The sequence below is a fragment of the Hemitrygon akajei genome, chromosome 5 (genome assembly GCF_048418815.1).
Source record: "Hemitrygon akajei chromosome 5, sHemAka1.3, whole genome shotgun sequence".
Taxonomy (NCBI): Eukaryota; Metazoa; Chordata; class Chondrichthyes; order Myliobatiformes; family Dasyatidae; genus Hemitrygon; species Hemitrygon akajei.
The window spans coordinates 98438118-98460508 of record NC_133128.1 but is presented as its reverse complement, the minus strand read 5'-3'; the positions used below and the strand labels follow the sequence as shown (position 1 = coordinate 98460508).

Below are 22391 nucleotides of genomic sequence, written 5' to 3'. Positions count from 1 at the left end.
ATTGATTGGAGGAAAGAGTAAGGGGTTGTGAGAGTTAAGTCTTTTTACACAGATTGGTGGGTGAGGAGATGGTTTTAAGAAACTCTTGTTAAAGACACATTGATGTGAGAATAACGGGTTAGATAGATCTCAGAGTAGGGATCAGCACAATATCGTGAGACAGGGGGCCTGTACTGGCTGTAGTGTTCTGTTTTCTATTTTCAAAGTAAATTTATTTATGCTTTTTTTATTTTTTCATCCTTTTATGTTCTTACCAAAATAGATATTTATTACTACGGGAGCGATGAAAGGCGGGATCCGCGGGAAGGCGGCTTCACACCACGTGGCACATGCTTGCCCGCAGGCAATTGGCTGGAAGCGAAGGCGGGAAAAGACCGTGCGAGGAGACGACATCAACGACAACGGCAGCCAATCAGGTGAGGGGAGGGGTGGAGGCGGTTTGTGCGAGCACGTGAGCATTTCCGGAGCCAACGGTCGGTTGTCCGTCGCGTGGCGCCGGCACTTCCCGCACAATGAACATCCTCAAGCTCTACCGCCCGGTGCGTCGAGATTTTATAGTCGCGCATTCATGTTGCGATATCGTTATTTAGCTTCATAAAACGTTAAATGTTCCTTTAGTTTACAATTTGCTGACCTATATTCAAGGCATTTATGTGTCCAAGCATGTTATTTAAATCTGTACTTAATATGTTAAATATTCAAAAATGAAGTGAAGTTTATGAATTGCAAGATATATTTTGATTGTATGCATATCTATTTTTTAATCGTGTGCACATGCTCACATAATTCATTTGTTCATATATCAATGTTCAAATATAAGGGTGATTTAGGGCAACTTTTCTATCCCTGGTATAGATTTTCAAGAAAAGTTTTTACTATAGTTTTGAAAGTATTGAAATAGTAACTCAAAACTTTTAAGTATGCTTCATAAATAATATTTTCTTAATAGTTAAGTGAATTTTAAAAACCTTTAATGTGCCAGCATTTCACTATTTTGGGCTTATCCCCGTCCTAATTTTGTCTTCAAAATAAAGTAATAATAAGTATTAAACTGATGAAACTTTTAGTTTGTATTTTCTCACAAAAACTTTTAAAACACGTTATTTTTAATAAAACTTACATGCACCTGGCCCATATCCCTCCATACACCTCTCATCCATGTACCTGTCCAAGTTTTTCTTAAATGTTAAAAGTGAGCCCGCATTTACAACTTCATCTGGCAGCTGATTCCACACTCCCACCACTCTCTGTGTGAAGAAGCCCCCCCCCCAATGTTCCCTTTAAACTTTTCCCCCTTCACCCTTAACCCATGTCCTCTGGTTTTTTTTCTCCCCTAGCCTCAGTAGAAAAAGCCTGCTTGCATTCACTCTATACCCATCATAGTTTTATATACCTCTATCAAATCTCCCCTCATTCTTCTACGCTCCAGGGAATAAAGTCTTAACCTATTCAACCTTTCTCTGTAACTCAGTTTCTCAAGTCCCGGCAACATCCTTGTAAACCTTCTGTACGCTCTTTCAACCTTAGTATTATCCTTCCTGTAATTTGGTGACCAAAACTGCACACAATACGCCAAATTTGGCCTCACCAATGCCTTATACAACTTCACCATTACATTCCAATTCTTATACTCAATACTTTGATTTATAAAGGCCAAAGTACTAAAAGCTGTCTTTACTACCTGTGACACCACTTTTAGGGAATTTTGTATCTGTATTCCTTGATCCCTCTGTCCTACTGCACTCCTCAGTGTCCTACCATTTACCTTGTATGTTCTACCTTGGTTTTTCCATCCAAAGTGCAATACCTCACCCTTGTCTGTATTAAACTCCATCTGCCATTTTTCAGCCCATTTTTCCAGCTGGTCCAGATCCCTCTGCAAGCTTTGAAAACCTTCCTCACTGTCCACTACACCTCCAATCTTTGTATCATCAGCAAATTAGCTGATTCAATTTGCCACATTATCATCCAGATCATTGATATGGATGACAAATAACAATGGACCCAGCATTGATCCCTGTGGCACACCACTAGTCACAGGCCTCCACTCAGAGAAGCAATCATTCACTACCACTCTCTGACTTCTCCCATTGAGCCAATGTCTGATCCAATTTACTAACTCACCATGTATACCTAGCAACTGAATCTTCCTAACTAACCTCCCATGTGGGACCTTGTCAAAGGCCTTACTGAAGTCCATGTAGATAGCATCCACTGCCTTCCCTTCACCCACTTTCCTTGTAACCTCCTTGAAAAACTCTAATAGATTGTTAAACATGACCTACCACGGACAAAGCCGTGTTGACACTCCCTAGTAAGTCCCTGTCTGTCTAAATACTTGTAGATCCTATCTCTTAGTACTCCTTCCAATAATTTACCTACTACCGATGTCAAACTTACCAGCCTATAATTTCCTGGATTACTTTTAGAGCCTTTTTTAAACAACGGAACAACATGAGCTATCCTCCAATCCTCCAGCACCTCACCCGTAGATACCGTCATTTTAAATATATCTGCCAGGGCCCCTGCAATTTCAACACTAGTTTCCTTCAAGGTCTGAGGGAGTACTCTGTCAGGTCCTGGGGATTTATCTACTCTGATTTGCCTCAAGATAGCAAGCACCTCCTCCTCTTCAATCTGTATAGGTTCCATGACCTCACTACTTTTTTGCCTCATTTCCATTGACTCCATGCCAGTTTCCTTAGTAAATACAGATGCAAAAAACACATTTAAGATCTCCCCCATTTCTTTTGTTTCCATACATAGCCGACCACTCTGGTCTTCAAGAGGACCAATTTTATCCCTTACTATCCTTTTGCTCTTAATATACCAGTAGAAGCTCTTTGGGTTATCCTTCACCTTGACTGCCAAAGCTACGTCATGTCTTCTTTTAGCCCTCCTGATTTCTTTCTTAAGTGTTTTTTGCATTTTTATACTCCTCAAGTACCTTATTTGCTCCCTGTTTTCTATACATGTCATACATCTCTCTCTTCTTTATCAGAGTTCCAATATCCTTAGAGAACCAAGGTTCCTTATTCTTATTGACTTTGCCTTTAATTCTGACAGGAACATACAAACTCTGCACTCTCAAAATTTCTCCTTTGAAGGCCTCCCACTTACCAATCACATCTTTGCCAGAGAACATCCTGTCCCAATCCACGCTTTTTAGATCCTTTCTCATTCTTCAAATTTGGCCTTTTTCCAGTTTAGAACCTCAACCTGAGGACCAGATCTATCTTTATCCATGATCAATTTGAAACTAATGGTGTTATGATCACTGGAACCAAAGTGTTCCCCTACATACACTTCTGTCACCTGTCCTAACTTGTTTCCTAATAGGAGATCTAATATTGCATCATCTCTAGTTGGTACCTCTATATATAGATTTAGAAAACTTTCCAGAACACATTTTGCAAATTCTAATCTGTCAAGACCTTTAACAGTATGGGGGTCCCAATCAATATGTGGAAAATTAGAATCCCCTACTATTTCAGGGAATTATGTTTCTGAACTCCCAGATTCCTTTGTTCCTCCACACTCCTCAGTGCCCTACCATTTACTGTGTATGTCCTACCTTGATTTGTCCTTCCAAAATGCAACACCTCACACTTGTCTGCATTAAATTCCATCTGCCATTTTCTGGCCCAGTTTTCCAGTTGGTCCAGATCACGCTGCAAGCTTTGAAAGCCTTCCTGTATGTCCACAACACTTCCAATCTTAGTGTCATCAGCAAACTTGCTGATTCAATTTACCACATTATCATCTAGATCATTGATACAGACAACAACCAACAATGGTCCCAGCACAGATCCTTGAGGAACACCGCTTTGCACTTAACTCCCTAAACTCTCTTTGCAGGACCTCCTCCTCCTTCCTATCCATGTCTTTGGTCCCACATGGATCACAACATCTGACTACTTACCCTGCCTCTTGAGAATACTGAGAACTTGATCCAAGATATCACGAACCCTGGCACCAGGCAGGCAACAAACCATCCAGGATTCTCAATCTCTTCCACAGAACCTCCTATCTGTCCCCCTAACTATTGAAACCCCTATCTCTACTGCTCTCCTCTTTTCACTCCTTCCCTTCTGAGCTGAGGGTCCAGTCTCGGTACCAGAGATGCAACCACTGCAACTTGTCCCTGGTAGGTTGTCCTTACCAACAGCATCCAAAACAGTATACTTATTATTGATGGGAACGGCCGCAGGGGTGCTCTGCTCATTCTGTCTATTCCCCTTCCCTCTCCTGACAGTCACCCAGCTACCTGTCCCCTGACTCTTAGGGGTGACTATCTCCCTGTAACTCCTGTTTATTTCTGCCTCTGCCTCCCGAATGATCCGAAGTTCATCCAGCTCCAGCTCCAGTTCGCTAACTCGGTTTGTCAGGAGCTGCAGCTGGATGCACCTTTTGCAGGTGTAGTCATCAGGGACAATTGTGCTCGCCCTGACTTCCCACATACTGCAAACGGACCACTCAACAGCCCTAACTGCTGCCTCCATTACTTACTCCTAAGCTAATTAGATTAATTAAAGGATTACCTGAATGGGAGCAAGCTCGTCCTCAGCCTCTGCTACCTGAAGCTCCTCGAGCCAAAACCTTCCTACTCTGTCGCCCATTGCGTTAATCTGCTCACTTTTTAAACTCTCCCGCGCTTGCGCAGTCGTGCCCCGTTCAAACTGCTGAAGGAATGACCGCCTCTTCTCAATCTGCTTGCTCTTTAAACTCTCCCGCTGCCTCATGGGCCAACTTTCACACGCTTGCGCAGTCGTGCCCCATTCAAACTGCCTGGGGGAATGTCCTGGGGGAAACTGAATTCTGAATTTGTGCTGTAACATGAGCTCGGCAGTCTCTGAAGCTGATGGTACTTTGGGAAAGGGTATGAAGCGACAGGCCTTGGAGGGGAATCGGTTTACGACTACCATAATTACTGTATTACTCTGAGATGCTGGAAGACCAGTGACAAAGTTCTTAATAATTTTGGTCAAGGGCAAGTAGGAATGGGGAGAGGCTGAAGCAGACCTTGAGGCTGTGCTCGGGGTTCTTTATATCATGCACAGACATCATACGCTAAGACATATTTCCAGATATCTTTAGTCATGCCTTGGCATCAATTATGTCTCTTGAATGGGGCAGGACTGGCAGCTCCCAGGGTTCTGATGTTTCAGATGTGATAGAGGCAGAGGAATGAAGGGTGGGGGGTGGCTTTGCTAGTCAGGGAAAATATTACAGCAGTGCTTCGGCAGGACAGATTAGAGGGCTTGTCTACTGAGGCCATATGGGTGGAGCTGAGAAACAGGAAAGGTATGACCACATTAATAGGGTTGTATTATAGACCACCCAATAGTCAGCGAGAATTGGAGGAGCAAATCTGCAGAGAGAAAACAGACAACTGCAGGAGACAGAAAGTTGTGATTATAGGGGATTTTAATTTTCCACACATTGATTGGGACTCCCATACTGTTAAAGGTCTAGATGGGTTAGAGTTTGTGAAATGTGTTCAGGAAAGTTTTCTAAATCAATATATAGATGTACCAACTAGGGAGGATGCAATATTAGATCTCCTATTAAGAAATGAGTTAGGGCAGGTGATGGAAGTGTGTGTAGGGGAACACTTTGGTTCCAATGATTATAACGTCATTAGTTTCAACTTGATCATGGATAAAGATAGATCTGGTCCTCGGGTTGAAGTACAAAACTGGAAAAAGGCCAAATTTGAAGAAATGAGAAAGGATCTAAAAACACACACAAAATGCTGGTGGAACACAGCAGGTCAGGCAGCATCTATAAGGAGAAGCACTGTCGACGCTTCGGGCCGAGACTCTTCGTCAGGACTAACTGAAGGGAAAGATGCTAAGAGATTTGAAAGAAGTGGGGGGAGGGGAAATGCGAAATGATAGAAGACCGGAGGGGGTGGGATGAAGCTAAGAGCTGGAAAGGTGATTGGCGAAAGTGATACAGAGCTGGAGAAGGGAAAGGATCTTTCTTTCTCCTGAGGCCTCCCGTCCCATGATCCTTTCCCTTCTCCAGCTCTGTATCACTTTCACCAATCACCTTTCCAGCTCTTAGCTTCATCCCACCTCCTCCGGTCTTTTCCTATCATTTCGCATTTCCCCCTCCCCCCACTACTTTAAAATCTCTTAGCATCTTTCCCTTCAGTTAGTCCTGACGAAGGGTCTCGGCCCGAAACGTCGACAGTGCTTCTCCTTATAGATGCTGCCTGACCTGCTGTGTTCCACCAGCATTTTGTGTGTGTTGTTTGAATTTCCAGCATCTGCAGATTTCCTCGTGAAGGATCTAAAAAGCGTAGATTGGGACAGGTTGTTCTCTGGCAAGGATGTGATTGGTAAGTGGGAGGCCTTCAAAGGAGAAATTTTGAGAGTGCAGAGTTTGTATGTTCCTGTCAGGGTTAAAGGCAAAATGAGTAAGAGTAAGGAATCTTGGTTCTCGAGGGATATTGGAACTCTGATAAAGAAGAAGAGAGAGATGTATAACATGTATAGGCAGCAGGGAGGAAATAAGATGCTTGAGGAGTATAAAAAGAGTAAGAAAATACTTAAGAAAGAAATCAGGAAAGCTAAAAGAAGACATGAGGTTACTTCGGCAGTCCGGGTGAAGGATAATCCTAAGAGCTTCTACAGGTATGTTAAGAGCAAAATGATAGTAAGGGATAAAATTGGTCCTCTTGAAGATCAGAGTGGTTGGCTATGTATGCAGCCAAAAGAAATGGGAGAGATATTAAATGGGTTTTTTGCATCTGTATTTACTAAGGAAACTGGAATGCAGTCTATGGAAACAAGGCAAACAAGTAGGGAGGTCATGGAACTTACACAGATTAAAGAGGAGGAGGTGCTTGCCGTCTTGAGGCAAATCAGTGTAGATAAATCCCCAGGACCTGACAGGGTATTTCCTCAGACCTTGAAGAAGACTAGTATTGAAATTGCAGGGGCCCTGGCAGAAATATTTAAAATGTTGAAATCCATGGGTCAGGTGCCGGAGGATTGGAGGATAGCTCATGTAGTTCCGTTGTTTAAAAAAGGCTCAAAAAGTAAGCCAGGAAATTATAGGCCGGTAAGTTTGACATCGGTAGTAGGTAAATTATTGGAAGGAATACTAAGAGATAGGATCTACAAGTATTTGGATAAACAGGGACTTTTTAGAAAAAGTCAGCATGGCTTTGTGCATGGTAGGTCATGTTTAACCAATCTATTAGAGTTTTTCGAGGAAGTTACCAGGAAAGTGGATGAAGGGATGGCAGTGGATGTTGTATACATGGACTTTAGTAAGGCCTTTGACAAGGTCCCGCATGGGAGGTTAGTTAGGAAGATTCAGACGCTAGGTATACATGCCCGGGTGCAGGTCAGTGGGACTAGGCAGAAAATGGTTTGGCACAGCCAAGAAGGGCCAAATGGCCTGTTTCTGTGCTGTAATGTTCTATGGTTCTATGGAATGGTAGGGTGCGAACCACCCCTGTATGTCCAGCAAGGTTCGACGTGTGTCCGTAGTTGAGTACCTCAAGACGAACAGGTTTGGGAGCAAAGATACATCTGGGATGACCATTACCGGGTTTGCCCCTTGTTGCTCTTTGGGCTCTGTGCACTGTCAAGTTTATGTTCCAGCACATTAGAACTTGGATTACAGTTGAAAGATTTTCTTCCGTTAGGTACTTCTAACTGTCAAGAGAAGGTGTCTGATGTTTGATTTTTTTAAATCCTGGGTGGTAAGTAGTAATGATGTTGAACCTATTAAAGACTAGGGGCCAATGTGCCTGCCTGGAATTCTGCCTCTTCAAATCCTGGATGTAGACCAGGCTTTTGTGTTTGGTCATAACACAAACAGATGTTTGGACCCCACCTCTAATCGGTGCCTCTGTAGCACCCTAGCAAAAAGGATATGGCAAGTGACACATAGATATGCTGTGTTCATGCAGTAATTACTTTATGGAACCAAAATAAATTACAGTACATCCAGATAACTGTATAACAATGGGCAATGAGATGTCCATTCCATCAAGTTCAATCCTCTTCCCATTTCCTTTCTCAACATGAAATGATATTCACATAAAATAAATTATTTGAACAATTATTTATAACTAAATTGAACAGATTTCAACTTGGTCATGCCTACAGTCCTCCAGTGCCATTTTAACAGCCAACAATTCCCAATTCCTGATGTCATAGTTTGGCATTAACGACAGACCATTCGATTCTCAGAGAGAGAGAGCTTCGCACAAGTCAGGGAGAAGAGTTTAAAAGGCATTTCGTGGGAATTTGTGCATTAACGGTGGACCAGTCAATTCACAGAGAGAGCTTAACACAGGTCAGGGAGAAGAGTTTAAAAAAGGAGTGTTGTATCATTTTCACGAATCAACTTCCCAGCTTTTTAATTTACCCCACCCCCTCCCAGTTTCACCTATCACCTTGTGTTTGTTCCTCCCCTCACTTCCTTACTCTGACTCCTCATCTTTTTTTTTTCTCCAGTCCTGATGGGTCTCGACCCGAAATGTCGACTGTACTCTTTTTTTCCCATAGATGCAGCTTGCCCTGCTGAGTTCCTCCAGTATTTTGTATGTGTTGCTTGTCTACTGTTAGCTTTACATTGTAAATGTCAAGGCTACACAGTTCTCTGTCACTCTCATCATCAGATTTTTCATCAGCATTTTCATCAGTAGCATGCAGACTAGTGCTCCTTATGAAATTGCAACTTGACTTTTTAGCTTTTACTCTTCCCTTTGCAGTCCATTTATTTTCATCTGCTCAACACACTCTGTACATTTTCACCCTTAAACCTGCATTGGTCTGATGTACCACCTGACCCCCTGCCACAACAGTAACACAATTTGCTCAGCCAGGCAGGCCTGTCTAGAGGATGCTGCAGTTTTGTTCACCCTCACTTTCATTTCTGACTGCAACTCAATTACATCTCTGTCTGCGGTTTCCATTGTAAAAGCAATTACAACTAAACTTTTATATACAAGTTATGCTTCAGTTAGGACCTGTTTTTGAATGCTTTATTGTAAGATTCCACAAACTAAACGATCTCTCAGTGTGTCATTAAGCTCATTACCAAACTGACAATGCTCAGACAATCTCTTCAATTCAACCATGTACACTGAAATGGACTCTCCTTTTTGATTCCACTTAAGAAACCAAAGTATTCTGTAATCAACAGTGGCTTCAGTTCTAAATGTTTCTACATTATTTGGACAATAGAAGCAAAGCTTATTTTTGCTGGATTGATTGGAGCAGTTAAACTTAGAAGCAAATGGTATGCCTTTAAACTCAAAGCACTTGGCAAAATTGGCACTCATTTCTCTTTGGCTATTTGATTCAAAATACTCAATTTGCTCAGTATGTGAAATCCAGTTATCTGTTAAGTAATCAAATGTGTATCGTTCCGATGCAGCCAGCCATTCTACTCTTTTTAAAAAAATGATTATTATCACCCAGTTCTGTTTATGAACCCTAAATACTTATGTTTACTGCCTTTTTAAAAAACCCTTTTTTTAACTCAGTATCTTTGCATATGCTGGGTTGTTTCTTTCAGCTTGCCATTCCTCGTGAAACTAATTCCCAGGAAGATTTGAGTATTCAAAATGTGATTCATGTTTACTTTAGGCAAGGGGTGCATATATCAGCTATGTATTTCACATATTTTACATGTAACCCATAGTTAAATATTAAATTGAAGAATGCTTAATCAAACATACATACATTTACATATACACACATACATATGTATACACACACACACTTATAAAATTACTGAAATATTAAACACACAACATTCATTGACTTCGGGGGGGGGGGGGTGCATGTGCTTCTATCTATATCATCAATGATGAGGTTTGAGAGCTTCAAATGCCCAGGTGTGAACATCATGAAATGCCTGTCCTGGTCCAACAGTGGAAATATAGAAAACCTTCAGCACAATACAGGCCCTTTGGCCCACAAAGCTGTGCTGAACATGTCCTTACCTTAGAAATTACCTAAGGTTACCCATAGCCCTCCACTTTTCTGAGATCCATGTACCTGTCCAGGAATCTCTTAAAAGACCCTATCATTCCCACCTCCACCACCGTCGCCGGCAGCCCATTCCATGCACTCACCACTTTATGCGTAAAAAAAACTTACCCCTGACATCTCCTCTATATCTACTTCCAAGCACCTTAAAACTGCGTCCTCTCATGCTAGCCTTGGGGAAAAAGCCTCTTACCATCAACAATCAATGCCTCTCATCATCTTATACACCTCTATCAGGTCATCTCTCATCCTCTGTCACTCCAAGGAAAAAAAGCCAAGTTCACTCAACCTATTCTCATAAGGCATGCTCCCCAATCCAGGCAACATCCTTGTAAATCTCCTCTGCACCCTTTCTATGGTTTCCACATCCTTCCTATAGTGAGGTGACCAAAACAGAGCACAGTACTCCCAAGTGGGGTCTGACCAGGGTCCTATATAGCTGCAACATTACCTCTCGGCTCCTAAACTCAATCCCATGATTGATGAAGGCCAATGTACTGTATGCTTTCTTAAACACAGAGTCAACCTGTATGGCATTTTTGAGTGTCCTATGGACTCAGACCCCAAGATGCTTCTGATCCTCCACACTGCCAAGAGTCTTATTATTAATACTATATTCTGCCATCATATTTGACCTACCAAAGTGAAGCGCCTCACATTTATTTGGGTTGAACTCCCATCTGTCACTTCTCAGCCCAGTTTTGCATCCTATCAATGCCCCGCTGTAACCTCTGACAGCCCTCCACACTATCCACAAACACCCCCAACCTTTGTGTCATCAGCAAATTTACTAACACATCCCTCCACTTCCTCATCCAGGTCATTATAGAAATCACGAAGAGTAGGGGTCCTAGAGCAGGTCCCTGAGGCACCCCACTGGTTACTGACCTCCATGCAGAATATGACCCCGTCTACAACCACTCTTTGCCTTCTGTGGGCAAGCCAGTTCTGGATCCACAAAGCAATCCCCTTGGATCCCATGCCTCTTTATTTTCCCAATAAGCCTTGCATGGGGTACCTTGTCAAATGCCTTGCTAAAATCCATATACACTACATCTATGGCTCTGCCTTCGTCAATGTGTTTAGTCACATCCTCAAAAAGTTCAGTCAGGCTTGTAAGGCATGACCTGCCTTTGACAAAGGCATGCTGACAACTCTCTATCATATTATGCCTCTCCAAATATTCATAAATTCTGCCTCTCAGGATCTTCTCCATCAGCTTACCAACCACTGAGTAAGACTCACTGGTCTATAATTTCCTGGGCTACCTCTACACCCTTTCTTGAATAAGTGAACAACATCTGCAACCCTCCAATCTTTTGGAACTTCTCCTGTCCCTATTGATAAAGATAATCGCCAGAGGCTCAGCAATCTCCTCCCTTGCCTCCCACAGTAGCCTGGGATACATGTCGTCTGCTCCCAGTGACTTATCCAACTTGATGCTTTCCAAAAGCTCCAACACATCCTTTCTTAATATCTACATGCTCAAGCTTTTCAGTCCACTGTAATTCATCCCTACAATCACGAAGATCTTTTTCTGTAGTGAATACTGAAGCAAAGTACTCATTAAGTACCTCTGCTATCTCCTCTGGTTCCATTCACACTTTTCCACTGTCACACTTGATTGGTCCTATTCTCTCACGTCTAACCCTCTTGCTCTTCACATACTTGTAGAATGCCTTGGGGTCTTCCTTAATCCTATCCGCCAAGGCCCATGGCCCTTTCTGGCTCTCCTAATTTCTTTCTTAAGCTCCTTCCTGCTAGCTTCATAATCTTCTAGATCTTTATCATTACCTAGATTTTTGAACCTTTCATAAGCTCCTTCTTGACTAGGTTTACAACAGCCTTTGTACACCACGGTTCCTGTACCCTACCATCCTTTCCCTATCTCATTGGATTGTACCTATTGCAGAACTCCACACAAATATTCCCTGAACATTTGCCACATTTCTTCCTGTACATTTCCCTGAGAACATCTGTTCCCAATTTATGCTTCCAAGTTCCTGCCTGGTAGCCTCATTTTTCCCCTTACTCTATTTAAATGCTTTCCTAACTTCTTTGTTCCTATCCCTCTCCAGTGCTATGGTAAAGGAGATAGATGTTGATGTTACAGACAAGAACAATGTTGATATAGACAAGGAAGCTCATCAAAGCCTCTACTTTCCTCAGGAGGGTAAAGAAATTGGTAGTCTCCATCAACTCTTACCAACTTTTATTGATGCACTGCAGAAAACATTCAATCTAGACACATACTGAGGCTCCTCCAGCACATTCCCTTGGATACATTACCCACCTCACTTACGGGCTGGAGGTGGGAATCTGATAGGAGAGGATAGAAGGCCAAGGAAGAAAGAAAGAAAAGGGGGAGGAGCACCAGTGGCTGGTCTTGGGCAAGTAAGGAGATGAGATGAGAGAGAGGAATGGGGAATGGTGAAGTGGGGGTGGCAGGGCATTGCTGGAAATTTGAGAAATCAGTGTTCATGCCATCAGGTTGGAGGCTACCCAGATGGACAATAAGGAGTTGCATGAACATCGATTTCTTCAACTTCTGGTAATGCCCCACCTCCCTTTCACCATTCCCCATTCCCCACTCTCTTCTCTCACCCTATCTCCTTAGCACCTCCCTTTGGTGCCCCTCACCCTTTTATTTCTTCCATGGTCTTCTGCCCACTTGTAGCAGATTCCCCCTTCTCCAGCCCTGTATCTCTTTCACCAATCAACTTCCCAGCTCTTCACCCTCCTCCCCTCCCCCCCCCCCATATTTCGGGTATCACCTATCACCTTGTGTTTATTCCTCCCCTCCCCTCACCTTCTAAACCTGACTCCATATTTTTTTCTCCAGTCATGAAGAAGGCTCTTTGCCTTAAATGTCGACTACTCTTTTCTGTAGATGCTGCTTGGCCTGCTGAGTTCCTTAAGCATTTTGTGTGTGTTGCTTGGAATTCCAGCATCTGCCGATTTTTCTCTTGTTTGTGAATAGATAAACAATACAGCTTACACCAGAAGTGAATGGCAAATTAATTAAAATGGAATTGGATACTGGCTCAGCTGCTTCAGTCATACAAAATTGCTCAGGATAGAGGATATCTTTGCAAGCCTCTCTGGTGGAAAACATATCTGCAAAGTGGACAGCTGAGGCTAATTGCAGATGGAGGTGGAAGGAGTTCAAAGTGCTTCTTATCATAACCACTTACAAAGGGCTTTATCTCTACAATAGGCTTATTTTTTTGTAATTGGTTTTTTATTGAAGTTCATCATCAAACAAACATTTCCATAAGATGTATTTCAGATATTGTACATATATATCATATAGTCATATATGCCACAAATCTCCGCATAATATTTATCTGAGGTATATACTTATAGAAAAGAGAGGAAAGAAAGAACAAGCGAAAGGAGAAAACTATGTACAAGTAGGGAGTGATCTTTTTCTTACAATGTATTCATTGATTTGTGAGAATAAAATCAGGCCTATAAGGTCTTGAGTCGTTAAACCATTTTTCCCCAGTGTGAATCAAGTTGTTTCAACTTATGATGAAGAGATGCTGTTATCTTCTCCATTTTGTAAATGTCCATTGTAATTTCCATCCATGCATTTAAGGTTGGGCTCTTCTGTAATAACCATTTCCTAGTAATGGTTTCCTAGTAACCAGCCATCGACAGTATATTCATTAAATATTTATCTCTTTTCAACCATTCTTGAGGTATATACCCAAAATATATGGTCTTACTTTCTAAGGGTATTTCACATTTAAAGATGTCTTGTAGGACACTGTGTATCCCACTCTAATAGTCTTTGATAACAGGGCATTCCCAGAAAATATGATAATGGTTTGCATTTTGATTTCCACAATTTCTCCAGCAAACAAGGAGGTTACTATCATAATGGGATTTCTGAGAGGGTGTAATAAAATATATTAGCAAGTTTTTCCATCTGAACTCCCTCCATTTCTGTGAACTGGTACACTTCCATTGATACCTCCATATTATTGTCCATTCTTCCTCAGATAATTATCCCTCCTTCCTTCTCCCATTTTGTTTTAATTTATGAAGTCGAATGTGTTTTAAGATTTGACAAACCCTTATACATGCTTGGAATGAATCTACTACTGTTATCTGAATTATATGCTTTTCTAACTAGCTCGATGAAACATGTACTTGCCTTCGTTACATTTTTAACCATCCTATTAACATATCTTGACTTTCACTTAGCTTATTTTCTAACATTTTTGCTTTTGGATTCCTAATTCTATGATTTGTATTTTCTGCTATCTTTTTTTTTTCAGTTTCCACACCAGTATTTTCATAGACTTGGGTCCACTTTCATAATGTCTCTGTTTCAGAAACATTAAATTTTTCCTGATTTCTTGGGTAGCCAAACTATTAATTTCATTCCTAATTTTTTAAATTTCCTCTAATGTATCCTGTGCCAAATTCAATTTGTGTTCTTTTTCTAGTTCCTTCAGCCTATTTTGTAATTCCTCTAATGTTTCATTCCTTGTTTTTTTCTTATATGAAGATATCGCTATAATTTTCCTTCTTAAAAAGCTTTCAGACTATCCCATAGAATGGGAGGTGAAACCACTCCATTATCATTGAATTCTAAGTAAAGACAAATTTCTTTTTTAATTTGTTCCTTAAAGTAGGGATCATTGAGTAGACTTGAATTTAATTTCCAAATAGTATTCTTCGGTTGTAGGTCAAAATCAACATAAATATATAGGTGCATGGTCACTTACATCTGTTGTCCCAATTCCACAGGTGTTTATTTTGTCTTTGTCTTTTCCAAAAGTTATCAACTAGTCTATTCTTGTATATACAGAATGGGGGGCGGGGGTGCAGAATAATGAGTGTAATCCTGTTGGGGAAAAGGTCCCTCCATTTATTAATTAGACCAACATCCCCAAAAAGTGTAGTAACTTTCTTATGTAAGGATTTTGTTCCATAGGTTTTTCTATTGGAAGAGTCTAACTTTGGTTGTAATTGTAAATTTAAGTCTCCCCCACATATCAGGAGACCTTCTGTTTCCGTTACCATAATATTAATAATTTTCTGAAAGAAACTAATAACACTTCCTGGGGGTGTGTATATATTCAATAGAGTAACTGAATTTCTGTCTATATTCCCCCTTACCAGAATATATCTGCCCTCCTTATCTCTCATTTCGATACTTTTTCAAAATTTAGTTTGTTTGAGATAAGAATAGCAACTCCTCTCCTATGTCCTGATTTATATGAGAAGGAAAACAGATCAGTAAAACCCATTCTCTTTAGTTTTCCATGCTCATTATTACTTAAATGAGTTTCCTGTAAATATACTACATGGGCTTGTTCTTTTTTCATTTTGGATAGAATTCTACTACGTTTGATTGGATTTAACAGCCCATTGACATTAAAAGAAATGAATTTTACCTTGTCCTTAGCTATGTTTATTTATCTGTCGACATATCATTCTAATCATTAGAGTAAAGCTTAATTGATCTACTCCCTGAACAATTAAGAACCAAGAAACGCAAATAATTTAAAAAAAGGCAACGAAGGTGTGATTCCAAGGCTGAGGTCTCTAGTAGATGACCCTGGGTTGAGCTAGAGGAAACGTCTAGCTGTGGGGGATAGCCCCTCCTACCTGTGAGTTGAGGGCCCCCATTGCAGTACCCATAAAGTAAGTGAACATATCTATATGCATTACACAGAAAAGATTTTCCCGTGTATTCCTCCCATGTATATATTCTCATTTAGGTGAGGAAAAAGGAGTGAATGAATGAATAAAAAAGAATAATTGCGTAATTAATATAAAATCCACATTATAATAAGTATTTCTTGAGATAGGTACATCACCGCCTATTTTTGCTTCTGTTTAGCTTCTCAACACTTTTAAAGTTAGCCAAACCTTATGGCTCTTCTGGAGGGGGTGAGGGCTGTATTCGGAAAAATCCCAGTCTCTTCCTGATATATTTCTCTCATCCTCCTCCAGTCCCCTGCTTTCTCGATTCTCTCAGTATTTCCCCAGCAGAGCAGAATAACTGCTCAGCCAGGCTTTCCCTCGGTTTGATCACGCTGACGTGCAACCCTCTGGCCTTCATGTTTGTAGTCGCCTCTTGTATATAAATTATTTGATTAAGTATTCTTGTTCAAATAATTAATTATGTGTTGTATATAAAGCTATGTGAATTGCATATGTCATTATGCTACCATGTGATACGTGCATGCCTTGCTTAAACATAAGTTAGACTCTCATTTCAGACTCCCATGTCTTCCTTTGAATTAGTTTAATGTTTTGAAATTACAAAACAAAATAATGACTTTTTAAATTGATATTGAGGGTAATTTGTTGTTATGCCACTATATCATTAAGATCTCTTTCTCCTTCCTATACTCCAACTCCTCATCATTGTTTGAAATATGGCCCAGTACAGTGCATCTACAAACTTGTCGATGGACTTTGAGCAGAATCTGATCACACAGTCTTGAGTGTACAGGGAGTAGAGTAGGGGGCTGAGAACGCAGCCTTGTGGAGCACCTATGTTTAGAATAATTGTGGTGGAAGTGTTAACTGCCTGTCCTTACTGATTGTGATCTGTTAGTCAGGAAGGATCCAGTTGCAGAAGGAGGCTTTTAACTCCCAACATCCAGAGTTCAGTAATGAGGTTGCTTGGACTAACAGTATTGAAAGCAGAACTGTAAACTTAAACTCAGATGTCTGACTATAGTATGAAATCACTATTATTCTAACTTGCATATGAAATGAAGAACTTCTGAAAGAAATAGTATATTTTAGTATTTATCATTATGTGAATAAAAATCATACAATTATACAAATCAGAAACTAATCTACCCATAATCTATGCTTGTTTTATGAATCTGTTCCACTGTTTCCACTTCATACTTTATATTGCCTATTTATTTTTAAAGAAACTGTAGAATATGTGGATTTTTTTCAGTATTGTTTAATACCATGTCCTCCCTAGCTTACAAGTGTCCAACATATGTAACCACACATACGAACAAGTATTTGAGAGACCGCAGAATTTATTTGCTATCTGTTGCTAATGTTCTGACACTAGCTGGAATTTAACCACATCAAAACTGAGAAGAATACATTTTAGCTGACATTTAAAACTGTCATTAGCATTTAAAACTTCATCTACAATAAAAGCTTTTAAAAGTGAAATAGTCATTTTACCTGAACCTGAAATGGCCTCAAGGTCCTGATGAAGGGTCTCAGCCCGAAACATTGACTGTTTACTCTGTTCCATAGATACTACTTGGCATGTTGAGTTCCTCCAGCATTTTGTGTGCGTTGTTCAGACTTTCAGTATCTGCAGATTTTCTCATGTTTGTCAAGCTGAATTTGTTAATGTTATCTAATTTTTGCTAAGAATGGCAAATTGAGATCTAAAATGCTTCTCCAGACTATATAAATCTAAGAGAAAAAAATACACCTCTGCAGACATCTTCTGCTGTTTGGGGAAAATGGTTCATTGCTACAAACTGTTCATTGTTACAAACAGTCCTCGGGATCAGAATCTTCCATAACCTGGGAAGGATATATATTGGGAATGTAAAAAGTATTTCTGAACCCCCCCCCCCAAAAAAAAGCTTTCATGTCTTATGATTTTATTTGAATCACAGTGGATTTAATTTGGTAACACGCACAAAATGCTGGAGGAATGCAGCAGGCCAGGCAGCATCTGTAGTAAAGAGTAAATCATTGTTTCCGGCTGAGACCCTTCAGCAGAATTGGAAAAATAAAGATGAGGAGTAGAGTTAAAAGGTGGGCAAGGGGAGTGAGAAACAAGGTGATAGGTGAAACCAGGAGGGTGGAGGTGAAGTAAAGAGCTGGAAAGTTGATTGATGAAAGAGATAATAGAGCTGGAGAAGGAGAATCTAATAGGTGAGGATCGAAGTCCATGAAAGAAAGAAAAGGGGAGAGGAGCACCAGAGGGAGGCGATGGGTAGGCAAGGAGAAGGTGAGAGAGGGAAGTGGGAATGAGGAATGGTGAAGGGGTGGGGGGGGGGGGCATTTCCGCAAGTTCAAGAAATCGATGTTCACGCCATCAGGTTGGAATATAAGGTGTTGTTCCTCATGGCGACAGTAGGGGAGGCCGTGGATAGACATATGGGAAGGGGAAGTGGAATTAAAAGGGATGACCACTGGGAGATCCCGCTTTTTCTGGCTTTTGAGTTCCTCCAGCATTTTGTGTGTTCCATAGATGCTGCCTGGCCTGCTGAGTTCCCCCAGCGTTTGTGTGCCTCCAGAAAAAACAGGATCTCTCTGGCTACCCATTTTAATTCCATTTACCATTTCCATTCTGATATGTCTATCCATGGCAGCCTCTACACATGAGGCTACATTCATTTTGGAGGAACAACACCTTATTCTGTCTGGGTATCCTCTAACCTGATGCCATGAGCATTGATTTCTTGAACTTCTTGTAGTCCCCATTCCCTTTTCCTTCTCTCATCTCCTTGCCTGCCCATCGCCTTCCTCTGTTGCTCCTCCCCCCTTTTCTTTCTTCCATGGACTTCTATCCTCTCCTATTAGATTCCCCCTTCTCCATCCCTGTATCTCTTTCAGAATCAACTTCCCAGCACTTTACTTCACCCCTCCCCCTCCCGGTTTCACCTATTGCTTTGTGTTTCTCCCTCCCCTCCCCCCACCTTTTAACTCTATTCATCTTTGTTTTCTTTCCAGTCCTGCTGAACGGTCTGGGCCCGAAACGTCAATTGTACTCTTTTCCATAGTTGCTACCTGGAGTTCCTCCAGCATTTTGTGTTTTGTGTGTGTTACTTGAATTTCCAGCATCTTCAGATTTTCTCTTGTTTGGGATTTAATTTGGCTTTTTTTGACACTGTTCAACAGAAAAGACTCTTTCATGTCAAAGTGTAAACAAATTTCTACAAAATGATCTAAACATTAGAATTATTAATCACAAAATAATTGATTTCATAATTACTCACCCCCTTCAAGTCAGTATTTAGTAGATGCACCTATGGCAGTAATTATAGCTTTGATTCTGTGTGGATAGGTCTCTATCAGTTTTGCACATCTGGACACTGCAGTTTTTCCCCATTCTTTACAAAACTGCTCAAGCATAGGGTTCGTGAGTGAACAGCCCTTTTCAAGTCCAACCACAAATTCTCAATTGGATTGAGGTCTGGACTCTGACTTGGCCACTCCAGGACATAAACTCTGTTGTTTTTAAGCTATTCCTGTGTAGCTTTGGGTTCTTGTCTTGCTGGAAAACAAATCTTCTTCCAAGTCGAAATTCTCTTGTAGACCGTATCAGCGTCCTCCAGGATTTCCTGTTATTTTGCTGCATTCATTTTAGCCTCTACCTTCACAAGCTTTCCAGGGCCTGCTACAGTGAAGCATCTCCACAGTGTGATGCAGCTACCACCATGCTTCACGGTAGGGATGGTGTGTTTTTGATGATGTGTGGTGTTTTGACTTCAAAAGACCATAACACATAGGAGCAGAATTAGGCCATTCAGCCCATTGGGTCTGCTTCATTATTCCATCATGGCTGATCCTGGATCCCACTCAACCCCTTACACCTGCCTTCTCGCCATATCCTTTGATGCTCTGACGGATCAGGAAATGATCAACTTCCGCCTTAAATATACCCATGGGCTTGGCCTACACCACAGTCTGTGGCAGAGCATTCCACAGATTCATTACTCTGGCTAAAAAAAATTCTTCCTTATCTCTGTTCTAAAGATCGCCCCTCAAATTTGATGCTGTGCCAGCTAGTTCTGGATACCCCCCACCATAAGAAACATGCTTTCCACATCCACCCTATCTAGTCCTTTCAATCAAGATCCCCACGCATTCTTCTTAAATCCAGTAAGTACAGACTCAGAGTTACTGATCACTTCTCATATGTTAACCTCTTCATTCCTGGAATCATCCTCGTGAACCTTCTCTAGACACTCTCAAATGACAACACATCCTTTCTGAGATATGGAGTCCAAAACTGTTGGCTTGACTAGTGTCTTATAAAGCCTCAACATTATCTCCTTGCTTTTATATTCTGTTTCCCTTGAAATAAATGCCAACATTGCATTTGACTTCTTTACTTTAGACTTAACCTGTAAATTAACCTTGCACATGGACTCCTAAGTCCCTCTGCACCTCTGATGTTTGAATCTTCTTCTAATTTAGGTAATAGTCTGCACTGCTGTTTCTTTTTACCAAAATACATTATCATACATTTCCCTACACTGTATTCCATCTGCCATTTTCAAATTTGTCTAAGTCCTACTGCAATTTCATTGCTTCCTCAGCACTACCTACCCCTCCACCTGTCTTTGTATCATCCACAAACTTTGTCACAAAGTCATCAATTCCATTATCATGGTGTAGTTTTTGCCAGGATACTGACTCAACAGCAGTTGGACCTTCCAGATACAGGTGTATTTTTACTACAATCATTTGAAACACCTTCACTGCAACATCTCCAAAACGATCTTGGTTTAACTAGTTATATGACTTCTAAAACAATTGGCTGCACCAGTGATGATTTTGTGTGTCATATTGGGGGGGGGGGGGTGAATACTTATGCAATCAATTAATTTGTATTTTATATTTGTAATTAATTTGGAACATTTGGTAGAGACTGTTTTCACTTTGACAGGAAAGAGTCTTTTTCTATTATTAGTGCCATTAAAGCCAAATTAAATCCACTGTAATTCAATGCTGTAAAACAATAAAACTTGAAATCTTCCAAGGGTTGTGAATACTTTCTGAAGGCACTGTATATTACTAGCACTAGATATAGTGCAACCCAGGGACTACCAAAAACTTGTTATAGATTAGATAGTGGTATAGTTGTTATTTTTCCTTGTGATTCAGTTTACATGTGGCCATTTTATGTTTTAGATTGTTCCTTGTACTGCAAAATTTGATGAAGAATTAAGTGAAGAATCAATAGTTGTTATTAAAGGAAAGTTGACTGATGACCCTCTGAGGTAATGTGACCATTGTTTTGTTTGTACTTTTTTCTAATGAGTTGTTAAAATCATGCAGGTTCAAGATATTTCCATGCACCTTCTTGATTTCGTTAATAAAGTTATTTTGTATCTGAAATATATTCGGTAAATTGGGAACACTTAATCAATGCAACTAATAACTTGAGCAATGACTTAAGTTGTTAAGTCATTGCTCAAGTTGTTAGTTGCATAGATTAGAATTTAGATATTTACAGCTGTTTATTGATGGATTTTAGAAGTCTTAGAACCTACAATACATAGGAACAAAAAATTGCAGTGACTAAAACACTTGACTGCCAATGAAGTACTTTGGAACAGTTGTAACTGTTATAGTATAGGAACCACAGCAGACAACTTTTGAAAGCACTTTTATGTCCACCCAAGAGGGCAGTTGGGACCTTATTTTAACACATCATTCCAGATGGTAGGGACTTGTAGTGGTCCCTCAACATTTGGCTGGGAAAAAAATCATAGGCTTTTTTTTGTGCTCATGCATAAAGGAGGTACTGGATATGATTCAGAGGGAAAAGGCCTGAATAGGACCCTGTCTAGAAAATCCAGTGATTTGGGATAGAAGAGGAAGAATAATCTGAAACAACAATATATTAATAATGTATTTTTTAGCTACAGTGAAAAATTGCACAAATTATCACCAAGATTTGTCGACCCATAAACTCCAAAGTTCAAACATTTATACTTCAACGCTCTCTAAAATTAACTTTATTCATGCAGCTGCCAATGTGGCTTCCTTCCCCCATTCCTCCATACCTTCCCTTGTTTTCCATACATTTCTTTCTGTTCATCTGCCAATTACTTTCTTATCTTCCCTGGTTTATCTCGGAATGACAGCCATCATCTGCTACCAAAACAGATACAAGACCTAAGAATTCATTCTTACAATCATTTTCACCTATTAGGTATTAACTAACAATGCCCCAAATCAAATCATGCATGAACCACAACTAAATAAGAGGTCTGAAATCATTATTTTCACTTTTGCTATTTAAATTTTTTTTGCTCAGCATAACAAAACTTTAAATTTCCAGATACATTTACATTTCTTCCCCTCACAGATATCAGCTATCAGAACACTTCCATCAAAGTGCAGACATTACCACAACATCCTATACCAAAGCCTTTATTAGTATAGCAGACAGGTTTACATCTACATACTGTAGAAAAGGTTGCTATGTTTTATGAAAACTATTTGTTTTTGAGTGTACCATAAATGTCAAAAAGTCCAAAGGAATGTATTTCCTGATTAATTTATGCCAACCAAAAATTCCAGGGGTCTTATTGGATATCCAATAAAGTAAAATGTTCTTCCTCTCACAAAAAGTCAGGATGTTAAGACGTTTTTTCTGATGTGCATTAATAA

The 22391-nt window shown here is 40.4% G+C and overlaps 1 protein-coding gene across 4 annotated transcripts in view; it reads left to right on the top strand.

Annotated features, from left to right (window-relative positions):
- Positions 1-471: 471 nt before the first annotated feature.
- The window catches only part of LOC140728026 (galectin-8-like), a 53094-nt gene continuing 31174 nt past the window's right edge, over positions 472-22391 (top strand). For all 4 annotated transcript variants that reach the window (XM_073046133.1, XM_073046130.1, XM_073046131.1 and 1 more), the window contains exons 1-2: positions 472-539; positions 20904-20992. In XM_073046133.1, the coding sequence (XP_072902234.1) occupies positions 513-539; positions 20904-20992 (116 nt within the window). In that variant the 5' untranslated portion in view covers positions 472-512. The remainder of the gene's footprint in view (positions 540-20903; positions 20993-22391) is intronic.